At 33.8% G+C, this 25793-nt stretch overlaps 1 protein-coding gene across 6 annotated transcripts in view; it reads right to left on the bottom strand.

Annotated features, from left to right (window-relative positions):
- Positions 1-3687: 3687 nt before the first annotated feature.
- Positions 3688-25793, bottom strand: part of spdi (sperm antigen with calponin homology and coiled-coil domains split discs) — a 371208-nt gene continuing 349102 nt past the window's right edge. For all 6 annotated transcript variants that reach the window (XM_090399846.1, XM_090399843.1, XM_090399844.1 and 3 more), the window contains exons 14-16: positions 24479-24595; positions 9005-9064; positions 3688-5369 (exon numbers count right to left, since the gene is read on the bottom strand). In XM_090399846.1, the coding sequence (XP_090255972.1) occupies positions 5280-5369; positions 9005-9064; positions 24479-24595 (267 nt within the window). In that variant the 3' untranslated portion in view covers positions 3688-5279. The remainder of the gene's footprint in view (positions 5370-9004; positions 9065-24478; positions 24596-25793) is intronic.

The raw sequence follows: 25793 nt of genomic DNA, 5'->3' as shown, positions 1-25793 counted from the left end.
AATTTATGTTCTGAACTTTTAAAAAAAATATGAAAAGCAAGGATATGGCTGATGGTCTTCACATCTTGTAAAATTGTCTGCTGTCATCTTGTAATGCAATGCAGTGCAGTTGTTGATGATACCATGGTGAGCACTTGTTTTCACGAGTTAGCTGGTCACATTCTATCACAAAGGCATTAAAACTTGTGAAACAGTGAAATGAATGTTTAATTTTTTTTTTTTTTTGTATTATTTTTGTTGTTGCTTTAGGTCCCCATTAAGCAAGATTTCAGTGACATATTACTTGAGGAGACCTAAAGTAAAAACAACAACAACAACAAAAAAAGAAAATAATAATAAATAAATAAATTAATTAAAAACATGAACTATTAAGCACGATTCCTTTCCATCTAATCTAATACTTACCCCAACTATAGCACACCCTGCCCTTTTACATCCTTTTGTAAAAGGGTAGGGGGTGTGCTAATAAAACACACACACACAAATGGGTAAATGAAAATGTTTTTGAAGCATTTCTTTATTTGACATATGGTATTGTTATATCAGCATATACAAATAAAAGAGAAATCCTAAACTTGCAACTTTTTGTTAGCATTAATTTCACTGTTTCACAAATTGCAATGCTTTTGTGACAGAATGTGACTGCTACTCATGAAAAGTGCTCACCATGCTGTCATCTTGTAATGCAATGCAGTGCAGTTGTTGATGATACCATAGATAATTTTACAAGATATGAAGATCATCAGCCATATCCTTGCTTTTCATATGTCTGTTGCCTGAATGACAACATTAATAGTAGCAATGTTACCTGAAAGTTTTCTCAGATGACCAGACTTTTTTGCATTGTTGATGCATCATATCAATAGTGCATATTGATATGAACTGTTAATAGCAGACTGATCCTACTTTCATGAGAGGATAGTGTATAGCATTCATTGGAAAAGACAAATTCAACTACTATCTTACGATTAAAAAGTTACTAACTATAATAAATGATTAAACTCAATACTTCAGCCTTTGTACTGAGGCTGTCTTCAGGAATATATATATATATAGAGAGAGAGAAAGACAGAAGCTTAAAACATTGCGACTAGCAAACTGCAAGAACTGTTCATTAATCATAGGACATGCTTGTCCCCCAAGTGACAGTTAAAAAAAATGCATTTTTAATCACTTCAATAAGCTAATGTCCTGAATTAATCTGAAGATTCATGCTTCCAGTGGTTGACAGCCTTACTACATATCAAACTGATGTTGAACTTTATGGCAGTATGTTAACTGGTGGTCAGCTGAGGAGCTGACAGACAGCAACATTTTGTAAATCTAAAGTCCTGAACTGTCCAAAAGAAAGCTTTACTGAATAGTCTGTACAGTTGAAGTACTCAAGTTTGTGTACACTTCAAAGCTTTGTGTTTACAAAGTGTTCTTCTACCAGCTTCTCAGCAAATCACACCAAACACTCAAAGTTTGAACATCAACTAAAAGTGTGATTCTTCAAATTAATTCAAGATTCCAGATTAGTTATATAATATGTTTTTTTTATCCTCACTAGCAGGCAGGTATGTGAATAAACAGAAGAATCCTTACAATTTATCAGTTATGATGTTTTAAGTTTGTGTATATATACATACTATATACATACTTCTGAAAATAGTTTCAACACAAAGACTGAAATGTTGAGTCTCATTGTTTATTATAGCTAATAGCTTTTTTTTAATCATGAGACAGCAGTTGAATTTGTCTTTTACGATGAATGCTATACACCATCCTCTTGTGAAAGGAGGATCAGTTTGCTATGTTTCAATAGTTCATATCAATATATATATATATATTCCAGTGTGACAATCATTTCTCTCCATACAGAAGGATCATCTATGAATAGATGACATTTTAGGAACACAAAAATTGCACACCTCTTTGCTTACATCTATGGTTTAGTGTTATATTGTGCTAGAAAAAAAATACCAAAAACATTAAATAAAATATTAACATATTAATTTTTCATTTGTATATTCTGAAATGTTCACAACACTACAATTGTATCCACAAGAAAATGTTGATCAAGATCAAAGGGATAACTCCATTACCATAAAGCTTAGCTTTGCTGTTGTTGTTCTATCTATTGATAAAGATTCTTTTAGTTTATCCTCATAAATAATCTTGACAGTTTCCACATCAGTAAGCAAGCCCTCCATGCCAAAGCAGTAGTATTATATTCAATATAGCCCAACATAATCCATTATCACCTGACTACTTCACTTTTGATAGCAATGCTGCTGCATATCTATGAAATTGTGAATCCAAGTTTTACTGACAATCCATTTCAAAAACTATCCCCCTTCAACATATTAAAATAAGCTATCAAAAGACGTAGTCTCAATTTTAATATACATTCTTTGGTGATTGAAGCTGTGAAGCTAACTAAATCAAAATAAATGACAGGACTGTATAGAAAAAATAAGGTAAACACTGTTTTGCTATTTCACTATAAAACAATATTCCATATTCGTTTTCTTTTGTCTGTTTTCACGAAAATTATGCCTTTTAAACTCTTTTCTTCAATACTTAATGAAACACGAGATTCGTGTTACTGTGAAGAGTTCTCACCCACCATTCCTCCTAATAAGGTTTCTGCCGTCTCTGATAAAGCCAATAGTTTGAAACAGCTGTCAGGTCAGTGAAAGCTTAATCAAATGTATTAATAAAAGACAAATATAAGGCTTATTGGCAGAGTGTCTGCATCTTTTAAGTAGTGAAATAACAAGCAACTCTTATACAGATTATATTATTTTAAGTTCTGAGATGCTTTCAAAACTTTTCAAGTTTCCAAGGCAAATACTGTTTTGCTAATTAGCCATAAAACAATATTGAATATTTATTATCCATTCTTTTAATGACAGAACTGTTTGATAAGATTGATGCATATTAATTTTAGGATGATTTCATATGAAGGTCAGAAACTAAAATGAAATCTAGAGAAGTAAAATTCCCTATTTCTAAATTTTCTTTAGTAATAGGGCTTAATTTAAAACACCTACAAGACATTTAAATTTAGGCTTTGATGAATATTTAATATATATATATATATATATATATATATATATATATATACCAACCTTTTCAGAACACAAACATACATGAAAAAAAGAAACAAAAATAAAACTTCCAGTAAATTAAAATATGGAGTATAGAGGTTTTGTTTATCTCCTCTGATTATTTTTTTTTTAAAGTTTCATTTAAATTTCATATTTATTTTTATTCTTATGAAAAGCATCTGAAAAGTGTGCTTCATACATAGTCTGATTGTGTATGAAAAAAATCATTGGTTCAAGACTTGTTATTAATTAGTAGTTTTATATATATATATAAATAAATAAATGGCAATATTATAGTTTGCCATTTCCTTAGAGATATTACTTTTAAAATTTATTTTCATGCGCTTTGTTTTTGTCTCAAAATCTTTTAAAAAAAATAAAAGTTGCAATTCTATTTAATTAATGTAACTTCATTAATTAAATGAGGGTCCAGCATTAATCAGTCTAGTTATAGCTAAAGAGAGAGAGACATTACTATTTGCATCTATAAACAGAACTATTTAAACAGAAATTATTTTAAATAGAAATGATTAACATGCTGTAATATGCTATCATAATTTACATAATATAGTTAACAAAACTACAGTTTACAAAACATTTGCAACATACTTTAATGCACCAAAAAAATGGTCAGAAAGTAGTACAATATTTCTATAACAATTGTGAATTTGATTGCATTTGAATATGAACATAGGTCATAACATTATCAATGGGATTTTAACAACAGTCGAATAGCACTGCAACTTGAAAAGTCCTATTTACAGCTTGATTCTTGTACTTAAATTTTAATTGACTGAATATAAAAATTTATTTACTAGAGGTTCATCTATTCATTCACCTTGAATTTAAGGACTATATCTATACTATCACTGAATCTATATGCAAATACACAAAGCCAGTCTATGGAGTTATGAATTTTTATTCTATTGTAAATTAATAACTGCTTTTTGAATATTCCTATTTCCCTTTTTTTAATGTGAAATACTGCATATAAATCTAATAAGGAATTTTTAAATCAATATTAAATTTGTGGCAATTTTGCTTTATTTTTTTTTTCTTTTAAAGAGAGCAGGAATGAAATGAATCTCCTAATATATAAAATACGACTAAATAAAATTCTAAATTATTACACATCTGAGGAAGTTTACCACTGTCTACAAAATATTTCTGTTTAAATGTAATGATGCATGTCATCTTTTCCACAAAACAACAGTATCCACAATAGCAAAACTTTCCACATGGTCTTTGTACAAAAACAGAGAATTTTTAATTATCATTTATTTATAACACAACACGAGTTTGCAACTTTTCATTCACATTCACAGGGAACAGCTTATTTTTATAATACAAACAGCAACAGTTTCTTTACAGTCATGCAGCTTAGAAATATAACATCTGTATAATGCCACACTATACTTTTGTTTCCTTTTTTTTTCATAGTACTAACTGTAATTTGTTATTAACTGATCATGTAAATACTATATAATGAAAACAGCTCTTTGCGTTATTTGTTATTATCATTCATCAGAAGCAAAGAATTATGCATTTTATTTTATAATATAATTAATAAATGCTATGTAAAATTTCTGCACTAACATTGCTAAAGTAAACTATAACAAAGTTAAGAGTTCCTTGCACCGCAAAAAGAATATTCTATTTTTAAGCTTATGACTTCTAAGAATATGATTATTATAAACTATAATTCTCTCTTCAAAAATGTTTAACAAATTAAAAAGTAATCACTGCTTTGGTTAAAACAGGTTTATCACTTCAAGATTCAAATGATGCTGTAATAGATACTAAGAATATACTGTTATCTTTTGGGAACAGCAACAACAAGGACGTTAGGAAACACTACTAGAAGGTAATATGAATTTGTTGCAATTGTAACTGCCAAAACACAGATGCCAAGGTATACAACCGATTGAAAACACACAGGGTAGTAATAGTAATATGTTGTAGTAACAACTATCATCAAAACTGACTAGACATTGCAATTCTAAGATTTGGCAAGGAAGGTCTCTTCCTTAAAAGTTCTCTTTGAAACAGCCAAAGTGGTCCCTTGTTTCTGAACAGTTCAAAGTCAACTAAATACTGAAAATTAAGCTCTTCTTATTCCTACTTACTGGAATGAATTAACAGCAAGTCATGATCACATGTAATATTCAGTACACCAGTATAATATTACGTTTCAAAATGTCTATATATGGATGTCACATAGGTCATAATTGACTGCCAATCAGGTCTCTCTTGTGATATCAGATCATTAATATTCTGGAAAAAGATTTTTAAAATATTAGATGCAGAATTACTACAGATATTAAATGTAATCATAAAATCATTATACTAATTTATATTATTATCATCTAAGATTTCCAAGAAGACAAGGACTTTTTGAGAGAGGCTATACATCACCCATACTAGCTGTCATATTTTCTCTTAAATTCATTCACATTAGATGCATTCACCACTTCAACAGACAAACTATTCCACTCAGTCACTGCTATGTGAGAGAAAAATATAGTTTTTACCCTTCCTTAACTGCAAACAAACTTAACTTCTATGGATGCCCCCATGTTCTCTCCTCACCTTTCATATAATGAAAAATTCATCAGACAATATCCTATAACACCCATTCATATCACTCCTCTTTCTCCTGTTAACTAGAAAATAACCTACATTCTGTAATCCCAATATAATTTTTGTAACTTTTCTTTGCATCCTTTTCACAACTTCTTGATCCCCTCTGAACCCAGGAGACCAAATCTGTGCAGGTGAATTCTTATCAAGCCTTTGTAAAGAGGCAAAATGACTTCCTTATTCTTACACGTCAATGTTTGTTCCAACATCACAATCATTGTCTGAGTTATATTTGCAATTTTCACTATGTGACCAATGAACTTCCACTTCCTACCAACCATAATGCATCATAATCATAAGCATTGTATCATAATCCCATCAATATAACATGTAGCTGGATATCTCATCACACCAAAGTGCATAACTTTACAAATACTAACAATGAATTGCCAACCATTATTATTTATCAACACTTCCAGCCTATTCAAATCATCTGGTAAATATTGTATATCAGTAACATCTGTGATTGCCCTACCAGGCCTTTCCCAATATCATTAATATATAGATTAAACAACAATGGTACAAGGATTGATCTCTGGGGACACACCACTGGCAGGTTCATCCCCCCCCCCAACACACATACACCCCATATACTAACTTCTGATACCTGTCCATCTTCCACCCATACCATATCAAAGGTTTTGATATGGGTGGAATAAAAACCTTTGGTATCCATACCAAAGGTTTTTATTCAACTCCATATTCTCCATTTTATGCAACAGCCTTTCATGTGTTATCTGATAAAATGCCTTAGCAAAGTATCATAGTGTATCCAGTCTCTTCATCCAACATTCATCTGTAACACTGTTATAAAATATGGGCAAATTACTAAAACATGACCTCCCTTTAGTAAACTCATGCAGTTCCATGCAGAGCATAGCTTCTCTACCTACCCATTTCTGTATGCAATACCAACTTTTCTTAGCTCTTCACAATCACTCCAGAGATACTGACTGATAGGTCTATAGGTAGACAAATCCGTCTTTGTTCCATCCTTCTGCAATAAGATTTTTACATTCTTTCCATTCCTGTGGGATACTGCTGAACTAAGAGTCAAATTATACAAACATATCAAGGGCATACCCAGTTCTGCTGAACATTCCTTTAGCATACATGCTGATATCCCAACTGCCAAATTCTTATCCAGTTTATGCAATAAATAGGTCTAAAACCATCTTCTCATGCAACTCTATCTCTTCATCCAATCTAGTGGTAGCACTGTGCACCATATTACATACCCTAGGTTGATAGATATTAGCAAAGTGAGAATTCATTATTTGAACAATCTCATCAGCTTCTGACACAAGGGTACATCTGCATTTACTAAAGTTATTCTTTCACATTCATTTTTTTCTTTTACTTGCAATATAACAACAAATTCTTTCCGGTTGTCCACATAGCTAACAAGTTTTCATATCCAACTTAGTTTTCTGTACAATACTCATAACTTTTCTGGCCTGCACTTTATATATTTCAGAATTCCTCTCATTCTTATTCCCACGATATTCATTCCACATCATCTTCTTATGGATCCCTTGTTTAACAAGGTTTTGCACATTCATTTCACTTCCACCTTATTTGTTCTTCAAACTTTAAGAACACATTCAGATACTGACTCATTTAAGTGTCTTTCAAAGCTTCTCATGCATTGCTGCTATCTTTCCAATAAAAATATTTCCTCAGTCTGTCATAATTTCCAGCTCTGTAGTTCAGCATGTAGCCTGTTCTAACAGACTGAGGAAATATTATATAAATATACTTCCCAGGTTAGTATGGTATGTTCATTGTCATCAACTGGTGGCAAAACAATCACATTCTTAACTAAGATCCCTTCTGATGCTACGATCATATCTAACACTCTTTGTCCTGAGTTGCTTCTTTCACGTGTTGCTTGAAAAAGTTGTCTCACAACAGCTCAATAAATTCTCCTTCATTCTTATCATGATTTTTTTTTTGTATTACTCAATCAGTGCTAGGATAAAGTCACTCATAATAATTACTCATTTAGTAACCATCAGAGTAATTTGGCAATGCATTTCTACTTCCCCAGCAACTTAACTGATGAGGTCTGTGCAATACCCACGATATATATATTCCTGTTACCTCCACTTCGCAACACCCTCAAACTCACTGCTATGCAAGCCTTATTACTATCACTGATTTTATGAGTTTCTAACCTAACTGGACTCAAATTATCTGATATCATTAGTAGTACTAAAGTGCCCTCCCTCCTCTTCTGTCATTTCTAAAATTTTTATATCCCTTACACTTGATTCCACTACCTCCAACTATGAGAGCTACAAGTTTCATTAATGACAACAATTTTAGGTTACAACATATTCAACCATTTTGTTTCTAATGCTCCTGACATTTGTGTAGAGACATAAAAAGTTACCTCCTCACTTTTTCATATACTTACAACTACAGTCTGCTCAGCTTGGTTGAGAAACTTTCTCTTGACCATTCCCAGACATACTGAAAAAGCCCAAACCCACCAAAGTGTAGTAGTCCATCCCTTCACCAGATTCATAACGATGCTCAGCAATCTGCACACTATCTAAACTTACACTTTCTCACTTTTCCTCCCAAGATGATCTAATTTCCTTGATGCACTGCATTGTCTGCCTCCAATAAAAATTTCCCAGGGCACCTGATGCTAAATTCATTTATAAGAAACATATATCAATGGGATGAATGATTCATGTATCTATTGTATATTTGCAATAATTCTTTTCCAGAAATATGTTTTTGTGTTTGATGGTTTGATTTTATCTATGTGAGTGTTTTTAAACATTTTTCTGAATATTTTCTCAAGAACCAAATGGCAATTGTTCAGTGAGTTATGTCCTGCCTGCAGGCCATAAACTGGATATACCTGACTTACATTATATGTATCCAATAAAAATTTCCCAGGGCACCTGATGCTAAATTCATTTATAAGAAACATATATCAATGGGATGAATGATTCATGTATCTATTGAATATTTGCAATATTTCTTTTCCAGAAATATGTTTTTGTGCTTGATGGTTTGATTTTATCTATGTGAGTGTTTTTAAACATTTTTCTGAATATTTTCTCAAGAACCAAATGGCAATTGTTCAGTGAGTTATGTCCTGCCTGCAGGCCATAAACTGGATATACCTGACTTACATTATATGTATTCAAGTGTATAAAGTACAGCATACTGTATCATTTTCTCAAACAGAAACAAATTTTAATTTTCTTGAATTTCAAACCTTTTAATAATAAATATTCATCTCTACATACCAATGTTGTCATAATCCCCACTGATTCAGCTGCCTGGAAGGCTAAAGTAAAGTTATGCCTCTGTAAAAATAATAATACATGAACTTAGTTCCTTCATTGGTTATGATTTTTTTTCCTGTTTAATTATTTCATAATATCATAAAGTTCTCATTATAAAACAAATATAATTATCCTCAAATATAAGTTTTTTCATTAAGTTCAAAAATATAATATCAAAAATATAAGTTTTAAATATCAGATTTACAAGGAAAGAATGATGTTTTCTATTTTACGAAATACAAGCCTGCCTGCCAATACTAAGGTCCTAATAAGTTTTTTTTTCCTTTTAATAAAATTAAAAATATTTGTGCACGAGTTTTGGCTTTAAGCTATATAATACAAGGGTAAATGCTGAACTTGAGGATCCTGTTATTATTAATTTCTTGGAGCTGTAAAAAAAAGAAAAGCATTGCAACTGGGAGAATTTCATGAACTCAGAAGGTCCCATCTGAGTTCATGAATTAAATAGTGAAATTCTTTTAGCATATTATAGTATTATAAAATAAATGCAAGACTGTTTTGTTAGTTAATTTTGGACATGGTACTAAGTTAACAGAAAGTAGTAAATATAACTGTCAGCTCCTGCCATAGCAAACATCATTATAACAAATTCACTCACTATAACAATTGAAAAGTCCAAAACAAATTTAATAAATACAATAATATGCTAAAAGGATTTCACTATTTCAACTAATTCAGATAACAAACTATTCATGGTCCCTACAAGTTTATTATAGTGAGTCAACTGTAACATAGGATAATGAGAAGAAAATCAATATTAACTCGCATAACCTCATTTAACAAAGATTTTCTGTTGTCAAAGAAGTGAAACTGTTAATACAGAGTCAGAAAATATAAAATTGAAAATTAATTGGGAATAATTCAAAATCATAGCAGGAGAGAGTGACTCTTCTTGAAAGGAAAGATGAATAGGGAAAACCTTTATTTATCCTTCCCTGAAGGGAAGGATGAATACTTTTATGTAGGTACGTAATCTAACATACTTTGAAAAATTAAAGACAGAAACTTAAACTTATGTGAAATAAATTGATGGCCAGACTGACTAGACCAGACTGCTCAGATTCAAGAAACTGGATATAAGATTTATGTTCTTCACAATGGATAGCTGCAGATCTGAAGGCTGTCCAAAGAAAGACAAACCACAAGAACAGGAGATCTGGTAGACACTGGGAAGGCTGAGTGTAGAAAGATCTTGTCCTTAGATGAAAAAAGGAAGGTGGAAATCTGGCTTGAAATGTGGAAAGGCAGCAGGAGTAGATGATATTCGACCAGAAATGCTGAAGTATGGTGGTATAAAAGTCTTACAGTGGCTGCACTGCATAGTTCAGAAAGCCTGGACAGAGGGATGAATTCCCAATGATTGGAGTAGAGCTCTCATAGTACCCATATATAAAAAGGGAAATAAAACTGAATGTGAGAATTACAGAGGTATTTCCCTACTGAGTGTTTCTGGCAAGATCTATGCAAGTATACTTGAGAAACGGTTAAGAAGAATTGTGGAAGAAAAGCTTGGTGAAGAACAAGCTGGATTCAGGCCAAATAGAGGCTGTCAGGATCAGATCTTCACTTTACGACAAATAGTCGAGAAAGCATGGGAATATAACAAAGATCTGTATTTAAGTTTTGTCGATCTGGAAAAGGCATATGAGAAGCTATTCAATATGCTTCAGTTATATGGTGTAAATGGGGCATTATATCAAGCAATACTTAGTCTTTATTTGTGTTGTAAGTCAGCAGTTAGAATTGAAGGAAGTACAGGAAGATGGTTTAATGTTAAATCTGGTGTGAGACAAGGATGTACATTATCCCCTCTGTTATTCATTATCTATATGGATCACATTATGAAGGAAAGTGGTATTAAACCTGATAGAGCTGACATTAACATCTCCAAAATTGGAGAGATGTTAATGTCAGCTCTTTGCTTTATGCGGATGATATTATACTTCTAAATAAATCCGCTACAAGTCTGCAAGATTCTCTGACTAAATTGAATAGCTGTTGTAATAGATATGGTATGAAGGTCAGCAATAAAAATACAAAGACAATGAAAATAGGCAGAATCATTGAAAATGTTAACTGTGTTGTGAATGGAGAACCTGTGGAACAAGTAAAACATTTAGCTACTTAGGCACGATTTTTACTGAAGATGGTAAATTAAATATAGAAATAGACAACAGAATCAGCAAAGCTGGTATGGTGGGAAGTCAATTGAATAAATTCATATGGAATAAGAGAGAAATTAGTCGGAACACTAAATTAGCTGTATACAAGACAGTGTTCAAACCAGTTTTAACTTACTTATCTGAGAGCTGGGTCAGAAGTAAAACACTTGACCAAAGACTAGAGACCGCAGATATAAGAGTCCTGAGAAAGATTAGAGGCATGAACAGATGGCATCAATGGCAATATCATATTAAAAATGAGGATATTAGGAAAGAACTTGACATTGTCAGCATCCAGGAATGCGTTAGCAGAGCTAATCTCAGGTAGTATGGTCACTTAAATAGAATGGGAGAGGAAAGATTAGCAAAACAAGTGTTCTCTGCCAGGTTGGCAGGAAAACGACCCAGAGGAAGACCAAGATATAGGTGGATTGATACAGTACAAAGTGCCTTAGATGATAGAAATATAAGATCTGATAATGTTGGAGTCTTGACAAGTAACAGACTGATTTGGAGGAAAATTGTAGATAGGAAGTTAGTAATGATGTAATTTTTTCATGTAGTACTGTCATATCCTGTACACCCCTTGAGGGTACATGGCAGGAATTTGATGATGATGATGAAATCTTCCTGACAAGAAGAAAAGAGATACTGCAATATAAGAGGTTTAGAACTTTAGCAATATATTCAGAAACTCCTTTAATATACAGGAGTGGAATCCAAATAATCTTCAAGACATCTAGAGCCTGGTGGCCTAAAGCTGTTAAAAGCACTTTCTTGATAAAAGATTCATTAAAGCCATTTTTCATAAAAGCAGATTTGATATAATTCTTGCTGTAAAAGGTCTTCAGTGAAACATATGAGCATGATGTAATGTAAAATTCGATGCAGCATCATAAATCTTACAATGTTTAATTGCATCGATTTTACAGGAGTCACATCCAAAATTCAAAGAATTATAAACTTGTATATAATAGATGTAAACAATAATATCAGGCCATATAAAATTAGACCCAGAAAAATTTACATGATACTGTAGATAGAAGATATATGACTGTGTATTTCTAAAGAAAATCCCTCAGAGATTAGAAGTATGTTAAAATTACCTACATAAGTAATACAAAATGCCCATCTGTAGAAAACCCAAGGAATTATACATACAATTATACATAAAGTAAACAAGTATCTAAAAATAGAAGTTTAAGGGAAATTACCTTAGAATTTGGAAATATATTTGATGTATCACTTGGTATAGGGTAGAATGGAAACCCATTGTAACCAAAGCAGTCTGACACTGCCGTCAAGGTCGATAGCAGGGGGGGGGGGGGATACATGAGATGCTGTTACGCTATGCTGAAAAAGGGATTAAACTACACTTCAGGGAGATAGAAGTTGGAACTTTCTAGAAGGAAAGGAGGTAGCACGTGATAGGTACGGGGATCTCAGACCTTAGTTCAGAGTTTGCGTGGCAATATTTGGGGTCTAAGAAACTTCGCTCAAGGTCCAGAGAGGTGAAATAAAAAGGTCAGGAATGAACTAAGGTGGATCGATTTGGAGAGATGTGATGCCAGGAGAAAAGAGGGGAGTCGATCCATGGATTACGTATGATCCCGGACATGGAGGGTAATCGGAGGTGAAACCTTGTAGAGCGACCCAGGACCAAGATGACCCTAAGTCCGAGTGCCTACTATGCCGAAAGATCGCGTTCCAGCCCTGTGAGTAATTCCAGAGGAGAACATGGTGTCCATGATGCGTCTGAAGCGATAGAGCAAGCCGTAACAATAGAGGGGAATCCAGAATAAGCCCAAAGAGAAGATACAATTAAAGTGCAATTGTGCCTATGAAAGAATTAATGCGAGTTGAATTTTTTTGTCGAAAACTTTCTCTTAATTTATGATGTGAAGGACTGTTTCGGATAGACTGAATTCATAGGATTGAAAGATGTAATAGATTGAAAACTAATTTGTATGAAGTAAATCTTCTTTTAGAATAATTGAAAAGATGTTAATGAAATAGAATAAAAGCCTTTTGGCTTTTATTTTATTTCATTAACTCATAGATCTTAGTCCTAGTTCTTAGAGTTTCGCTTACTGGCAGATAAACATCAAAGGATATTTATCCCCTTTATTATTGATGTTAATGAAAGTTTAAGCTTGCGTTGTATTATACTGAAATGGTGTGAAAGGTTGATTGCTAGGTGAGTGTTACATTCTTTTTGTGAAAGTTAGAATTGGAGATTTTTACTTGTCAAAGCATGATAATTCCTAGATTGTAAATGGGCTGATAGTTATTTGATATACAGAATTAATTGTTTGATGATTTACGTATTTGATGCTTATAACATGTCTGAGAGTTGTTCTATATGATGTTTAAATTTTGATGTTAGCTTTGAGAGAAAATGTTAGTTAATTGATATACAGAATTATTTGACGAGTTACGTATTTGATGCTTATAACATGCCTAAGAATTGTTCTATATGATGTTTTAATCTTGATGCTTAACCTTGAGAGATAATGATAGTAACATCATTTAAGTGTATATATTGTATTATTGTCTAAGTGTGAATAAACATGTTTGTTTTATTTATAAGAAGTGACGTCTGATCTTTTTAGCAACTGTACTGTTCCCAAATAAATCCGATCCTGTAAGCTGGAAAGAAATTAAACCTTGGTATGAACTTTATGTCAGGAGTTAGCCACGACTGTAATTAACTGTATAGAGGTGCTTAACTGGAGGTAGAATAAATTTCTTATGCCAATTAGAGATTTTTAGTGGCGCAGTCTGGAATAATCAAATAAATTTCTAGAAATCTGAAGTATAAGTTTAATATACTGAAAGTAGAGAAAAGGAATTAAGATTAACTGACTATATAGAAAGGTAACGGATAAGGATAAAGTATAATAAAGTTAACAAATGAGAATATAGAGACGAATCAAAAGAAATAGATAGGCAGAAAAAAGGAAACAGATATTTTACAGAGGACTAGAAAACAGTATAGAAATATTACAATGGTGCAGTAACAGAAACATAAGTAAATATTAAAAAAAAAGATAGAAACCTTCAAATTTTACAGTAATAAGGTTTTTCCAACTTTTTGACTGGGATAATGATGATAAGAAGTAGCATAGCATGGATATAATAATCGTATGAGTTTCTTTTCTAAAAACTGAAAACTACAATCTGGTTGAAAAACAATTAAAATATCTAAAAAGGCTAGTTGGTTGTTTTTCTCCTCTTCTAAGGAGCACCGAATTCTCAGATGATTTATTTTTGAAATGAATAGTACCAAATCTGATGGTGAATCCTTCCATATTGCAAAAATATCATCCACATATCAGGAGAAAGGAGACGATTGAAGGTACAGCCATGGGTAGTCCAATCTCTCCTACTCTTGCCAATTATTACATGGAGCATTTTGAAGATCATGTTATTTGAAGCATTTGGTTGTTATTGTACTGAAGATGCCTATTATACCTAGGCAAAAATTTTACACCTAATAAATTTATTTCACTTAAGTTTCTGTCTTTAATTTTTCAAAATAAGACTTTGATCTGTGAGAGGATGTAATCAACTTGCATATACATCAAATCTTATAATAATGTGTACAACATGTTAGTAATAACTGGAAATCTAGTTCATAAAAAAGCTGGAAACACTTTATGCAAAGAAGATAAGTGAGACAAGACTTGGATATCTTCATGTATGGGCATTAAGGACATGAGAAAATTAATTCCCCGAGACAGCAAACAAAACAAAGATTTTTCTATTAATCTTCAACTCAGAAAGAATGCTTATAATTGCTACCTAGATTTTATTTCTATGGATGGGAATTGGTAATGAACTGCATTTGAATAAAAAAAAAGATAAACAAATTATGCATACTGTTTGTTCCTGATCATCTTAAACTCTCAATGAATATTTAGATGATAGTGGATATAGTACTTGGCAAGAGATATCAATTAATGAAATTAATAAAGCTAACAATATAAAATAAAGTACCAGATATGCTGGTCTATTAGTCTATTATTACAGTAGGTCAGTATATTTGGTACTTACCGTATTTTCCAGTGTATAAGACACACCCAAGAAATTTAATTTATTAAATTTCTTGGGTGCGTCTTTCTGGACCAGAATTTTTTCTGGAAAAAACCTAAACTTTACCTAAACCAAAACAACGCTCACAGGCTACTTTGACTGCATGTGTACGAATCATTTTTGTTGAAATGGCAATGCCATTTGGCCGATTTTCTTGCACCCATTTCGAAACTTCGGTCTCTAGTTCTGGCCACTTCGCAATTTTTCCACGTTCCACGCACTTTTCATTACGCAAATTGTACAAAATCTCCTTCTGACTACACCAAGTTCTAATCATTTTTTCTGTAGGCAGAGGTCCAAAATGTCTTTCAGCTTCCCTATTCCCATGTTCTTCCGCATATTTTACAACCTGCAATTTGTAACTTGAAGTATATGAATGTCACCTGTTTTTTCCAATCACTAAAATCTATGGGGAAATATCAAACTGAACACAAAATATCTCAACACGTCAACTCAATACTGATAAACATCGGTAACTGATTACTCGGATAAGATATTATGAAACTTGAATAGGGACTCCCCGTTCTTAGCCAATGACGCGCTAGAAGTTACGTGACGGTCATGCATCAATTTGATTGCACCATTAACATTAACTGCCTAAAAGATCTCGGAACATAAAAGGGAGCGCGTATGACTTTGAAAAGAGGAAACAATCTTCACCTTCATTATATAAGATGCACCCCATTTTTAAGATGAATTTTTAAGGTAAAAAAGTGCATCTTATACACCGGAAAATACAGTAATTACATATTAGAACAAATTAGAAAGAGTAGACTTTCTGGTCTATTAGATTTCTGTTTTGGCATACTGAGGGTGGGTGGCTGTGGAGGGAGGGGAAAGACAGATCTGGTGTTCACTAAGAAACCAACAAATGTGATGAAGATTTGAGTTATGGATTCATTCACAGGTAATGATCATCATGTTTGACTGTGGATGTTACAAAACTTTAAATGACAGGAAAAAAGTAAGAGATTTAATTTCTTCAAGGGAAATCAAGAAGATGTAATAACAATTTTAGTTGGATAAAGATGTTATTACATGGTTAAATGTTAATGATAAATGTGAAGTATTCAGGGTAATTATATTTTCAGCTGGTAATTATAAAAAAATGGCATGCAGTGTTGCCAATTTAGCTCTTTTTTTCCCTTCCCTAGCTCCAAAAATTTTAATCTAGCACCTAGCTCCAAATCTAGCTCCTTCAGAACTAGTTTCAGCTCTTTTTAGTTGTTTTTATAACTTACTGTTAAAGAAATTGTTTTAAAAGTTTTCCAGATGTTTGCATTTGATAAGGAATTGTATTGTATGTTTGGTGCGAGTATCATACACGTTTGAAACGCATGATGACGTCAGTCAGTCACATGGCCCAACAGTCTGCCATTTTGTCACCTTAAGGTTGATAGCACTGCTACAAGTTAGTCTTTGTACAGTGTTCTGGTTGGTAGTTACAATAGTGAATGGGAAGTTTTCAAAGATTGATCGTAATTCGTTTCAGTAAAGAGTTGTATACCTTCTTCAAAAATGACCAAAGAGAAAAATAAAGCTTACAAGCAAAAATTTAGGAGTGAGTAGTTGCAAATGGTAATGTTTAGTAAATGGTTGTGTGAAGTTCCGGGTGGCACTACAAAAGGCCACTGTAAGTTTTGCAGATGTGATATAGCTGCTAAATATTGTCAGCTTGTAAAGCATAGCAAAACTAAGAAACATCTTGCTGCAGTTCCATATAAGGCTGTTCCTATTACAAATATGCTTGTAAAAAAGTCTGATGAGACCACGAACTTTGAAGGTAGGTTAGCATTATTTCTTTGTTGTCACTCATCATTCAACAGTTGCAATCATCTAGTACAGCATTTCTCAACCGGTGGTCTGCAAAGATGGGACAGGTGGTCCACAGGCAGACTTAAATTAATTAAATAAATATTTTTTTTAATTATCCAAACAAAAATTAAAATTGAATAAGTAAGTAAAATTATTGAAATCAAATGGAGCCTTCAAAAATCCAACAAATAGTATCAGAATGTTCAAAGGTGGAAGCAATAAAACTATTGTTTTTCACTTCACCCCCTCTTTTATTATTCGTCATTCTGCTGCTAAATTTGGAGATGCAGAATGACGAATAATAAAAGAGGGGGATAAAGTGAAAAACAATATAGTTTTATTGCTTCCACCTTCCCTTGCTTTTTTATCAGATCTGAAGTGAACATGTGTTATCAACATTTCAACCAATTGCTTGTTGTGTATAGATTTTTATTATTGAAGGTTTCCTTCAACCAAGGCTCAATATATCTTCAGAAGTGCTAAGTGATACTTGAACAAAGTGTGTCGTGAGTTAACCCCAGTATTTATATATTTTTCGGAAATGTTTTTTTAATAATGGGAAACGCGGCTTAGAACTAGGACTTTGAAAAGAAGAGCAAATGAAACCGGTAATGCTAACCCTAATTGTAATACACGTGTTGTAACGGCCAGTAAATCTGATACTATTAAAGTAGAAGAAATAAGCAGTTCAAAGAAAAAATACAGTAGGAAATATAACAGTTCATATTTGGAATTTACTTGGTATGGAGATGAAAGTGAACAGAAACCTCAATGTTTTGTGTTATGAAGTGTTGTCGAACAAGTGTATGAAACCTGCGAAACTCTGACGACATTTAGAAACTAAACATTGTGATGTGAAAAATAAGCCAATTGAATTTTTTCAGGCAACGCTTAGGGACATTAAATCATGGGAAAGATATAGTTTCGGCCATGGGTTCCATTAATAGCAAAGCATTAGAAGCATCCTATCTCTTAAGTGAAACTGGTAGAATGAGGTTTCCCTCATTCTATCAGGGAAAATTTACTACTTCTAGCTATAAAAGATGTGGTAAAAACAATGTTTGGCAGCAAGTTACTAAAAGATATTGATTTGATTCCTCTTTCAAATGACACTGTCAGTCACAGAATTAATCATATGGCAGGTGACAATAGAATCTCAATTAATTGAAAGAGTTAAGAAGAGCCCTTATTATGCGTTACAAATAGACAAGACTACTGATGTTACAAACAATGCACAGTTAATATGCTACATAAGATATGTGCATAATAACAACATTCATGATGATATTCTGTTTTGCAGAACTTTGTCATCCCAAACAACTGGAGAAGAAATATTTCACACTCTCAATAATTACATAGTACACAAAGGGATCCAGTTGGAAAAATGTAGGCTTCTGTTCGGATGGAGCTCACACTTTTACATGCAGGCATAGTGGGGTTACTTCTAAGGTCAAAGAAGTAGTTCCAGATATGAATTGGATGCATTGTTTCATACATAGGGAAGCATTAGCCTCCAAAGGAATGCCACCAGAATTTAAAACTGTGCTATACAACGCTGTCAAGCTAGTTAATTTTATTAAAGCTCGACCATTAAATAACAGATTATTTTCAGTACGTACTCTGCGATGAAATGGGCAGTGAATATACACAACTTTTGCTTCATTCTGAAATTCACTGGCTATCCAGGGACAAAGTACTAACAAGGTTATTTCAATTAAGGCACGAAGTTTTATTATTTGTAAATGAACGTAATTTTAATTTTGCATCACTCCTTGTTGATGAAGCTTGGTTATCAACACTATCCTATCTTTCAGACATTTTTTCGAAATTAAATGAACTAAATCTCTCCCTTCAGGGAAATTTTTTAACTGTTCTTGATGCCTATGACAAAATAAAGGCATTCGAGAAAAAACTGGTTTTATGGATTAATTATGTAAAAGACAGACAATTTGCACCTTTTCCAACATTGGAATCCTTTTTAGTGAAAATTATAATTTTGTTGATTCTGAGTTTGTGGAAAGGGTTTGTGACCACCTCAAAAATCTGAAACGGAATTTCGAAACATATTTTCCGAATAATTTTTATAAGAAATTTCTGTGGATTCGCAATCCATTTCAGGCTCGTACTCACGAGAACAACCTTTCGTTATCGAAAAAAGAACAGTTAATTGAGCTTTCAAGTGACAGTGGGCTTTAAATGAAATTCCGTGATCTTGGTTTTGCTCGATTTTGGATCTCGTCTTCAGTGAGAAGAGAATTTCCTGAATTATCTGAAGATACACAGTGTTAATTTTTAGGATCTGTGATGACTATGTATTCATAATCCTGATGACTTACAACATTTGTCCTGTTATTGATTAAGCTATCTAATATTTTTCCCTACGTTTACAGGTTCTTTCCCCAGGCCTATGTACTTGGTATTTTACTATGTTGCGTATATGAAAACTGAGTTTTCTTTTTATATATTTAACAAAGAGTGTGTGTGTGTGTGTGTGTGTGTGTGTGTACAAAACACACACATATACACTGCATAGAAAGAAGTCAATACACACCACAATGTAAGGAACAAACAGCCATGGCGCTCACCTTAATAAAATGTAGGACCTCCTTTCACTGCAATGACTGCAGCAATCCTATGGGGCATACTTTCCACAAGCAGTAGGCATGTAATGAGTTCCTGGACTGTTGTGTTGTGGAGTGGGCATACCTTACCATACATGCCAGTTCATCCTGCAGATGTTCAATGGAATTGAGATCAGGGCTTTGTCGAGGCCAGTCAAGTGTAATGTTCATGTCCACAAACCACGGAGTTGCAGCAGTGATCTTATGACACTATGCATTGTCTTGCTAAAAGAGACAATGGGCAGTTCTTCAGAAACACCACAAAGTAGGAAGCACTGCATCATTCAGAATGTTCAGATACTTCTCCGAGTTCAATGTTCATGGTACCGCAAACAGATGTCTGAGGCCATCAGGAAAAACAGGACCATATCATCACACTGTCACCTCAGAATTTCATAGTTGGGATTACGCACTCTGGTAAGAGACATTCATCGGGCATCCACCACACCCATCCATCTGCTCAGTACAGAGTGTGGTACAATTTGTTGCTCAATACCACAGTTTTTCCTAAGCTTCCACATCCCACTGTACACGCTCTTTGCACCATTGAAGACGATGCTGCATGTTGGTTCGCATAATATAGGACTTGCATATTGTGGTCCTACCATGGAAACCCATATAATGAGCCTTGGTTCCGAATGCTTTTGTACAGATTTGCGTTCCAGTTGATGGCTGGAAACTCTGCATTTAATGTGTTGGCCAACAAATGCCACTTTTTACATATTATCCTTTGTAGCACCTTACAGTCACGTTCAGTGAATGTGGTGGGTTGTCCACTGTGGGTAACACTTGCAGCTGACTCCCTGTGCTTTCATCTCAGTATGGTATTATCATTGATGGTTGACCTGGGATGGCCCAATTTATCAACAATTTGCTGAACAGACAGGCTTGCAAATTACAACTCATCACAATGCCTCTTTCAAACTCCATTAGTTTCCATCTCACAGCCATTTCACCCAGACAGTTGCACTGATTTAGAAGCAGCATCATATGCTTCCTATTTATACTGGCTATAAACATGTTACTTGTTACATGGCATGATGCACCCTGCCCATGGGAATATCTTCTTTCCAAACAGTGTATGTACACACACACATATATGTAAACATAACATATAAAATAAAATTATATATTAAAAAAAAAATGGGTGATCCTTCTACTCACTCACATTCAAAACCTTAAATCATTGGATCTTCTGACATTACATACAAAATATCCATAACACAGAAATTAACATGTTTATGTCAGAGACTCGACAGAAATAATAAAAAATTTGGCAAATCTTACTCTGGAAAATCAAGACACAGGAAAACAGTAACTGATTTCCTTGCAGATCATGCAAGAATATGACAACTCATACCTACAACAGTGAAGATACATAAATTTCTCCCAATTCTTCCTTTTATTCTTTTTTCAATTTTTTATTTGTCTCTCTCTCTCTCTCTCTCTCTCTCTATATATATATATATATATATCGTGTTTGTGCATGTATTCTCTCTCTTTCTCGTGTCCATCAGATGTTCATTTCTCATCACAGTGGAGCATACACTGTATTCTCTAATTCATAACTCTGTGAATGACATCACAACAGCTGGGTATCACAAACAGCAAAAAGAAGTTTTTTCAGTAACGGTGGACTAGATACATTTATTTGTGATGAGATGAAGTTTCTTTTTCACTTGGTGATTATTTCATTGCATTCAGTATAAAAAAAAGTCTGCAGGTTATTTTAATTCCAGTGACAGGAAGGAATGTACATCAGGAGCAGATTAAGCCAACTGGGGACTCCTAGGCATAAAATTTATGGGGGTCGTAAAAATTTTAATTTGGAATCAATAACATTTCTCTTGCAGCCTGGTATACTTGTGTGGTAGTATTGAATTTATCATTATCTTTTTTAAAAAATGGTAGAAACTGTTCCAATTAATCATCAGAACCAGGAAAAGATCAAAATGTCAAAGAATCTATGCCCTATCTCCTTGCTTTGCTTCACCTTTAAGCTATTTGAAAGAATTCTCCTTAAAAGAATTTCACCACTCATCGAAAGAGCACTCTTGATTGAAGAAAGTGGCTTTAGGAGGAGAAGTTGCTGTGACCGGTCATGGCCCTGACAACACAGACTGAAGCAGGCTTCCAAAAGAAACTTAAATTCGGAGTCACTTTTATTGACCTATCATCAGCTTATGATGCAGTCTAAATCAGAGGCCTACTCCTAAAACTAGACAATATTATAAGGTGCAAAAAACTTTCCAGCTTTTCAAATCCATTCTCTCCAATAGAAAGATCCAGGTCCTAGTTAGCACCTTTACTCTTCAACATCTACATGTCCCACATAACCACATATTAGCTCAAGCAAATACATGTATGCCAATGACCTAACAATCCTACACCAGTCTACTTCCTTTGCTTCACCTGGAAACAACCTTCAACACATACCTAAACATCCTGGAAGAGTACTTCAAGCAGTGGTACCTTTTTTTTTTTTTTTAAGCCAAAGCCAACAAAAACTGTCCACAGCATTCTACCTATACAATGCAGAGGCAAACCAACACCTCAACTTCTCTTTGGTAGAACATGACCTCACTCGAAATACCTGGAAAGAAGCCTAACCTATAAAAGGAACATTACCAACCTGTCCAACAAAATTAAAATGAGGAATAATATCATTTCAAAGCTTGCTGGAACAATCTGGGAGTTGTAGTGCTGATGTCTTAAGGTCATCTGCACTAGCCCTTGCATTCTCTGCAGCAGAATACTGTGCCTCCATCTGGGAAAGAAGTGCACACACTAATATCATAGATACCCAGCTAAACTCTACCATGCACACAATTAGTGGGACACTGAGAAGTACTCCTCTCCCTTGGCTGCCTGTTCTATGCAACATTGCTCCACCAAATATATGGAGAAGACAAGCCTTGATTAAAGAATTTAATAAGTAATGAGCAATCCACTCTTGCCCCTGCACCTGACTCTCAAAAATCCACCTAGTCTTTGCTAGAAATCAAGAAACCCTTTCTGATCCATGAACAAACTCTCTTTAGCTGCCTTACTATCACCATCTGACATGTGGAGAGAACACTGGTCCAGCAAATGATGGTTGAAGATTCCTGTGCTCCACAGCCTGGTTTTGCTCTTCCTAGAAAGATTTAGTCATCTGTCAACAGGATCAAATCTAACCAAGGCAGATGTGGCTATCTACTACACAAATGGAAACTATCAGACCACCCTTATTGTAACTGTTCCCCCATAGCCCACATGATCGCTCATGTTGTGAACAACTGTCCAAGGTGCCAATTTCATGGTAACCTCCAAGACGTTCAAAAGGTGACAGACGAGGCCCTGGATTGGCTTTCTGGACTAGACATTAACCTATAGCTGCATTGCATTCTTTTTGCCATAAGAATAAATAAATAAATAAAAATGTGTAATATCTATATCATTCTTATAGATCACTTTTAATTTTTCCACATAGCTCGGGGAGCCTCTAGTGGCCACCAAGTCCAACACCTGCTTGATCCACCTCTGATGTACATCTTTCCAATTCTTTATGCCACCAATGACATAGTCATGAAGCACAATTGGGCTTAACAGCCTCTCTTAGTCAATTACTACTGTATTCTTTTTACAGCCGAATATCATCTTAACAAATATAATTTTATCAACATAATAATATTTTTATACATCTTTTGTTTCACTTTTAATTACCTAAATTAACAATAATATCTCCCATAAACAAAATCATGTTAAGATATTTAAATATCTTAATAGAATATTTAAGATGTTTATCATTAGTATGGGTGCCATAGTCCCAATCAAAACTTAATTATATTAACTCTCATGGAAAATTTGTCCTTATAGTAAATAGATTCACAATCAGCGATTTCTTTTTTTTTTGGTTCCCATTATCCATTTAGAATGAGGACCACCTTCTTCCTACCAATAATGATGCCTGTCAGTTCCTGCTGACAGGCATCATTATTATCCAGTGTCCAAACTGATGTTGTTTCTGAATTACCACCAAAGCAAATGAGGCTATGAGATGCATCATGCCTGTAAATTGCATGCGCATAATATTACAGAACCTGTTCAAAACAGAAAGTAACATGTGTCTGGATTTTTGGCATGTGCACCAAAGTATCATGTTTTCATGACATCGCGTCGGTCTCAGAAAAACCTCTCAAGCAAAACTTTTATACACAGAAAAATAAATGTAATAATAATAACATGGCAAAAAGCCTCTGTAAAGAATAGGTAAATGATGATCCATAATTTAATTTAACACATCTATTCAAACTAAACCTGATACTTACAGAGAGAGAGAGAAAGCATTTTCCCAGCACTTTTTAGTATGTGTATGTGGTATGTACTAAAACATAAAGTGTTCCAAGATATCCAGATTTTTTATACATAAGAGCAATACAAGAAAGATCGAACAAGCAAAATAAACATGATACGGTCAGCTCTCACTAGTGCAAAACATCATTACAAAAAACTTGCTCACTAAAACAAACTAAAGAACTGTTCCACCAAAGTATGACACACACACACACACACACAATACTATTCCAAAGGAAATTCTCTATAACAAAATATTCCTATGTCCCTAAGAGTTTGCTATAACAAGAATTGACTGGAGCATGGCTTCAGATTAAGTTTAAACAGCACTTTTTTTTAAATTAATCATATTATTAAATTATTTCAATAAAAACATGCTTCTTTACTTTATCTTTACTATCCAGGGAGTGATAAGGTATCAGATGAGGAAGATATGAATGAATCAGAGCACAGAAAGCAAGTCCATCATTCCAGCTGCTGCTGAAGTTAGTAATGTCAATACCCTGAAAAGCAAATTTATTAATTATTTTGTTGCCAAAACTACTGATAATTAATGAATAAATTTAAAGAGTGGCAAAGAGGCATTTTACAAGCTAGGTGTCTTTCATGTGATAAATTCAGAGATCCATCTAAGAGTCCCAAATAACGATATTAATAATAAATATTATAATAATAAGCATGCCTCCTGTGTTAAATTCTTTGTTTCATATCTCTGGCATTGTCTCATAAATGTATTCCTTTTCATTTACAATTAGCTATGAAGATGAAAAGGAATACTGCAATTAAACGATGAGCTGTATCATAGACATTTCATCTTGGTATGCCACATTATTAAATATCCATGTCAAGGATGAGAGAAGGTGAATGGGTTAGCAATTTGCAACTTAGCTGAAAAAGCTGTATTATTCTGTATTACTAAAACCACAACAAGAAATAATGATGCACCAAGATGAAATGTCATACTGGCTGAGACACTGACAAGTTAACACGTTCGCTGCCAACTATGAGTATACTTGTAGTTGGTATATGAGCCTCACAAGCCAACTATGAATAAACTCGTATGTCTACTTGTACTGATCTTGAAGTGAAAGTGCTTTGTGTGTGTTAACAAACTATGACCGAGGGGCATGGCAGCGAGCGTGTTAAACAAGACCCTGCTAGTTTTTTCAGGGAACTGGGATGAACACTGAAACATTTGCTACTGGAACAAATGCAACCTGGATTGCTTAAGGGTTGAAGTTGGATAACTGAGAGGAAACTTCAATGTAGTCATTTAAGGAATATGGAGAGAGAGAGAGAACAGACCAGGGCTGCTGACCTAGTGTCCAATCTTCACCCTGTCTTAGTTCATCCTGAAGATAGATATCTACCTGGCTACCGAATGAATGAGAATGGGGCCAACAATTTGGGATTTAGTCAATCAAATTGTACTCTTATTGGCTTAAAACCAAAATACAAATTGATGGTACAACATGACAGAATTTCATGCCAGCTGGAATGATGCTCAGTTAAACAAGTTCCCCCCCCCCCACTGTTTTCATCAAGGAGCACAACAAAAAGTCAGCAACTGGAATAAACTCCATTCAGCAGAGTTCAAGATTGAACCATCAACAAAAGAATCATCAATGGAAAAGAAATAGAACATCAAAGCAGAAGACCTGAAGTACCAGATCAACATAATAGGTTTTACTGAAACAAAGA

This window comes from Typopeltis vanoorti, chromosome 11 (genome assembly GCF_054136105.1).
Source record: "Typopeltis vanoorti isolate ZY-2024b chromosome 11, IOZ_Tvanoo_1.0, whole genome shotgun sequence".
NCBI classification, from domain to species: domain Eukaryota; kingdom Metazoa; phylum Arthropoda; class Arachnida; order Uropygi; family Thelyphonidae; genus Typopeltis; species Typopeltis vanoorti.
Note: the sequence above shows the minus strand (reverse complement) of the source record. Positions and strands in the feature narration are given on the sequence as shown.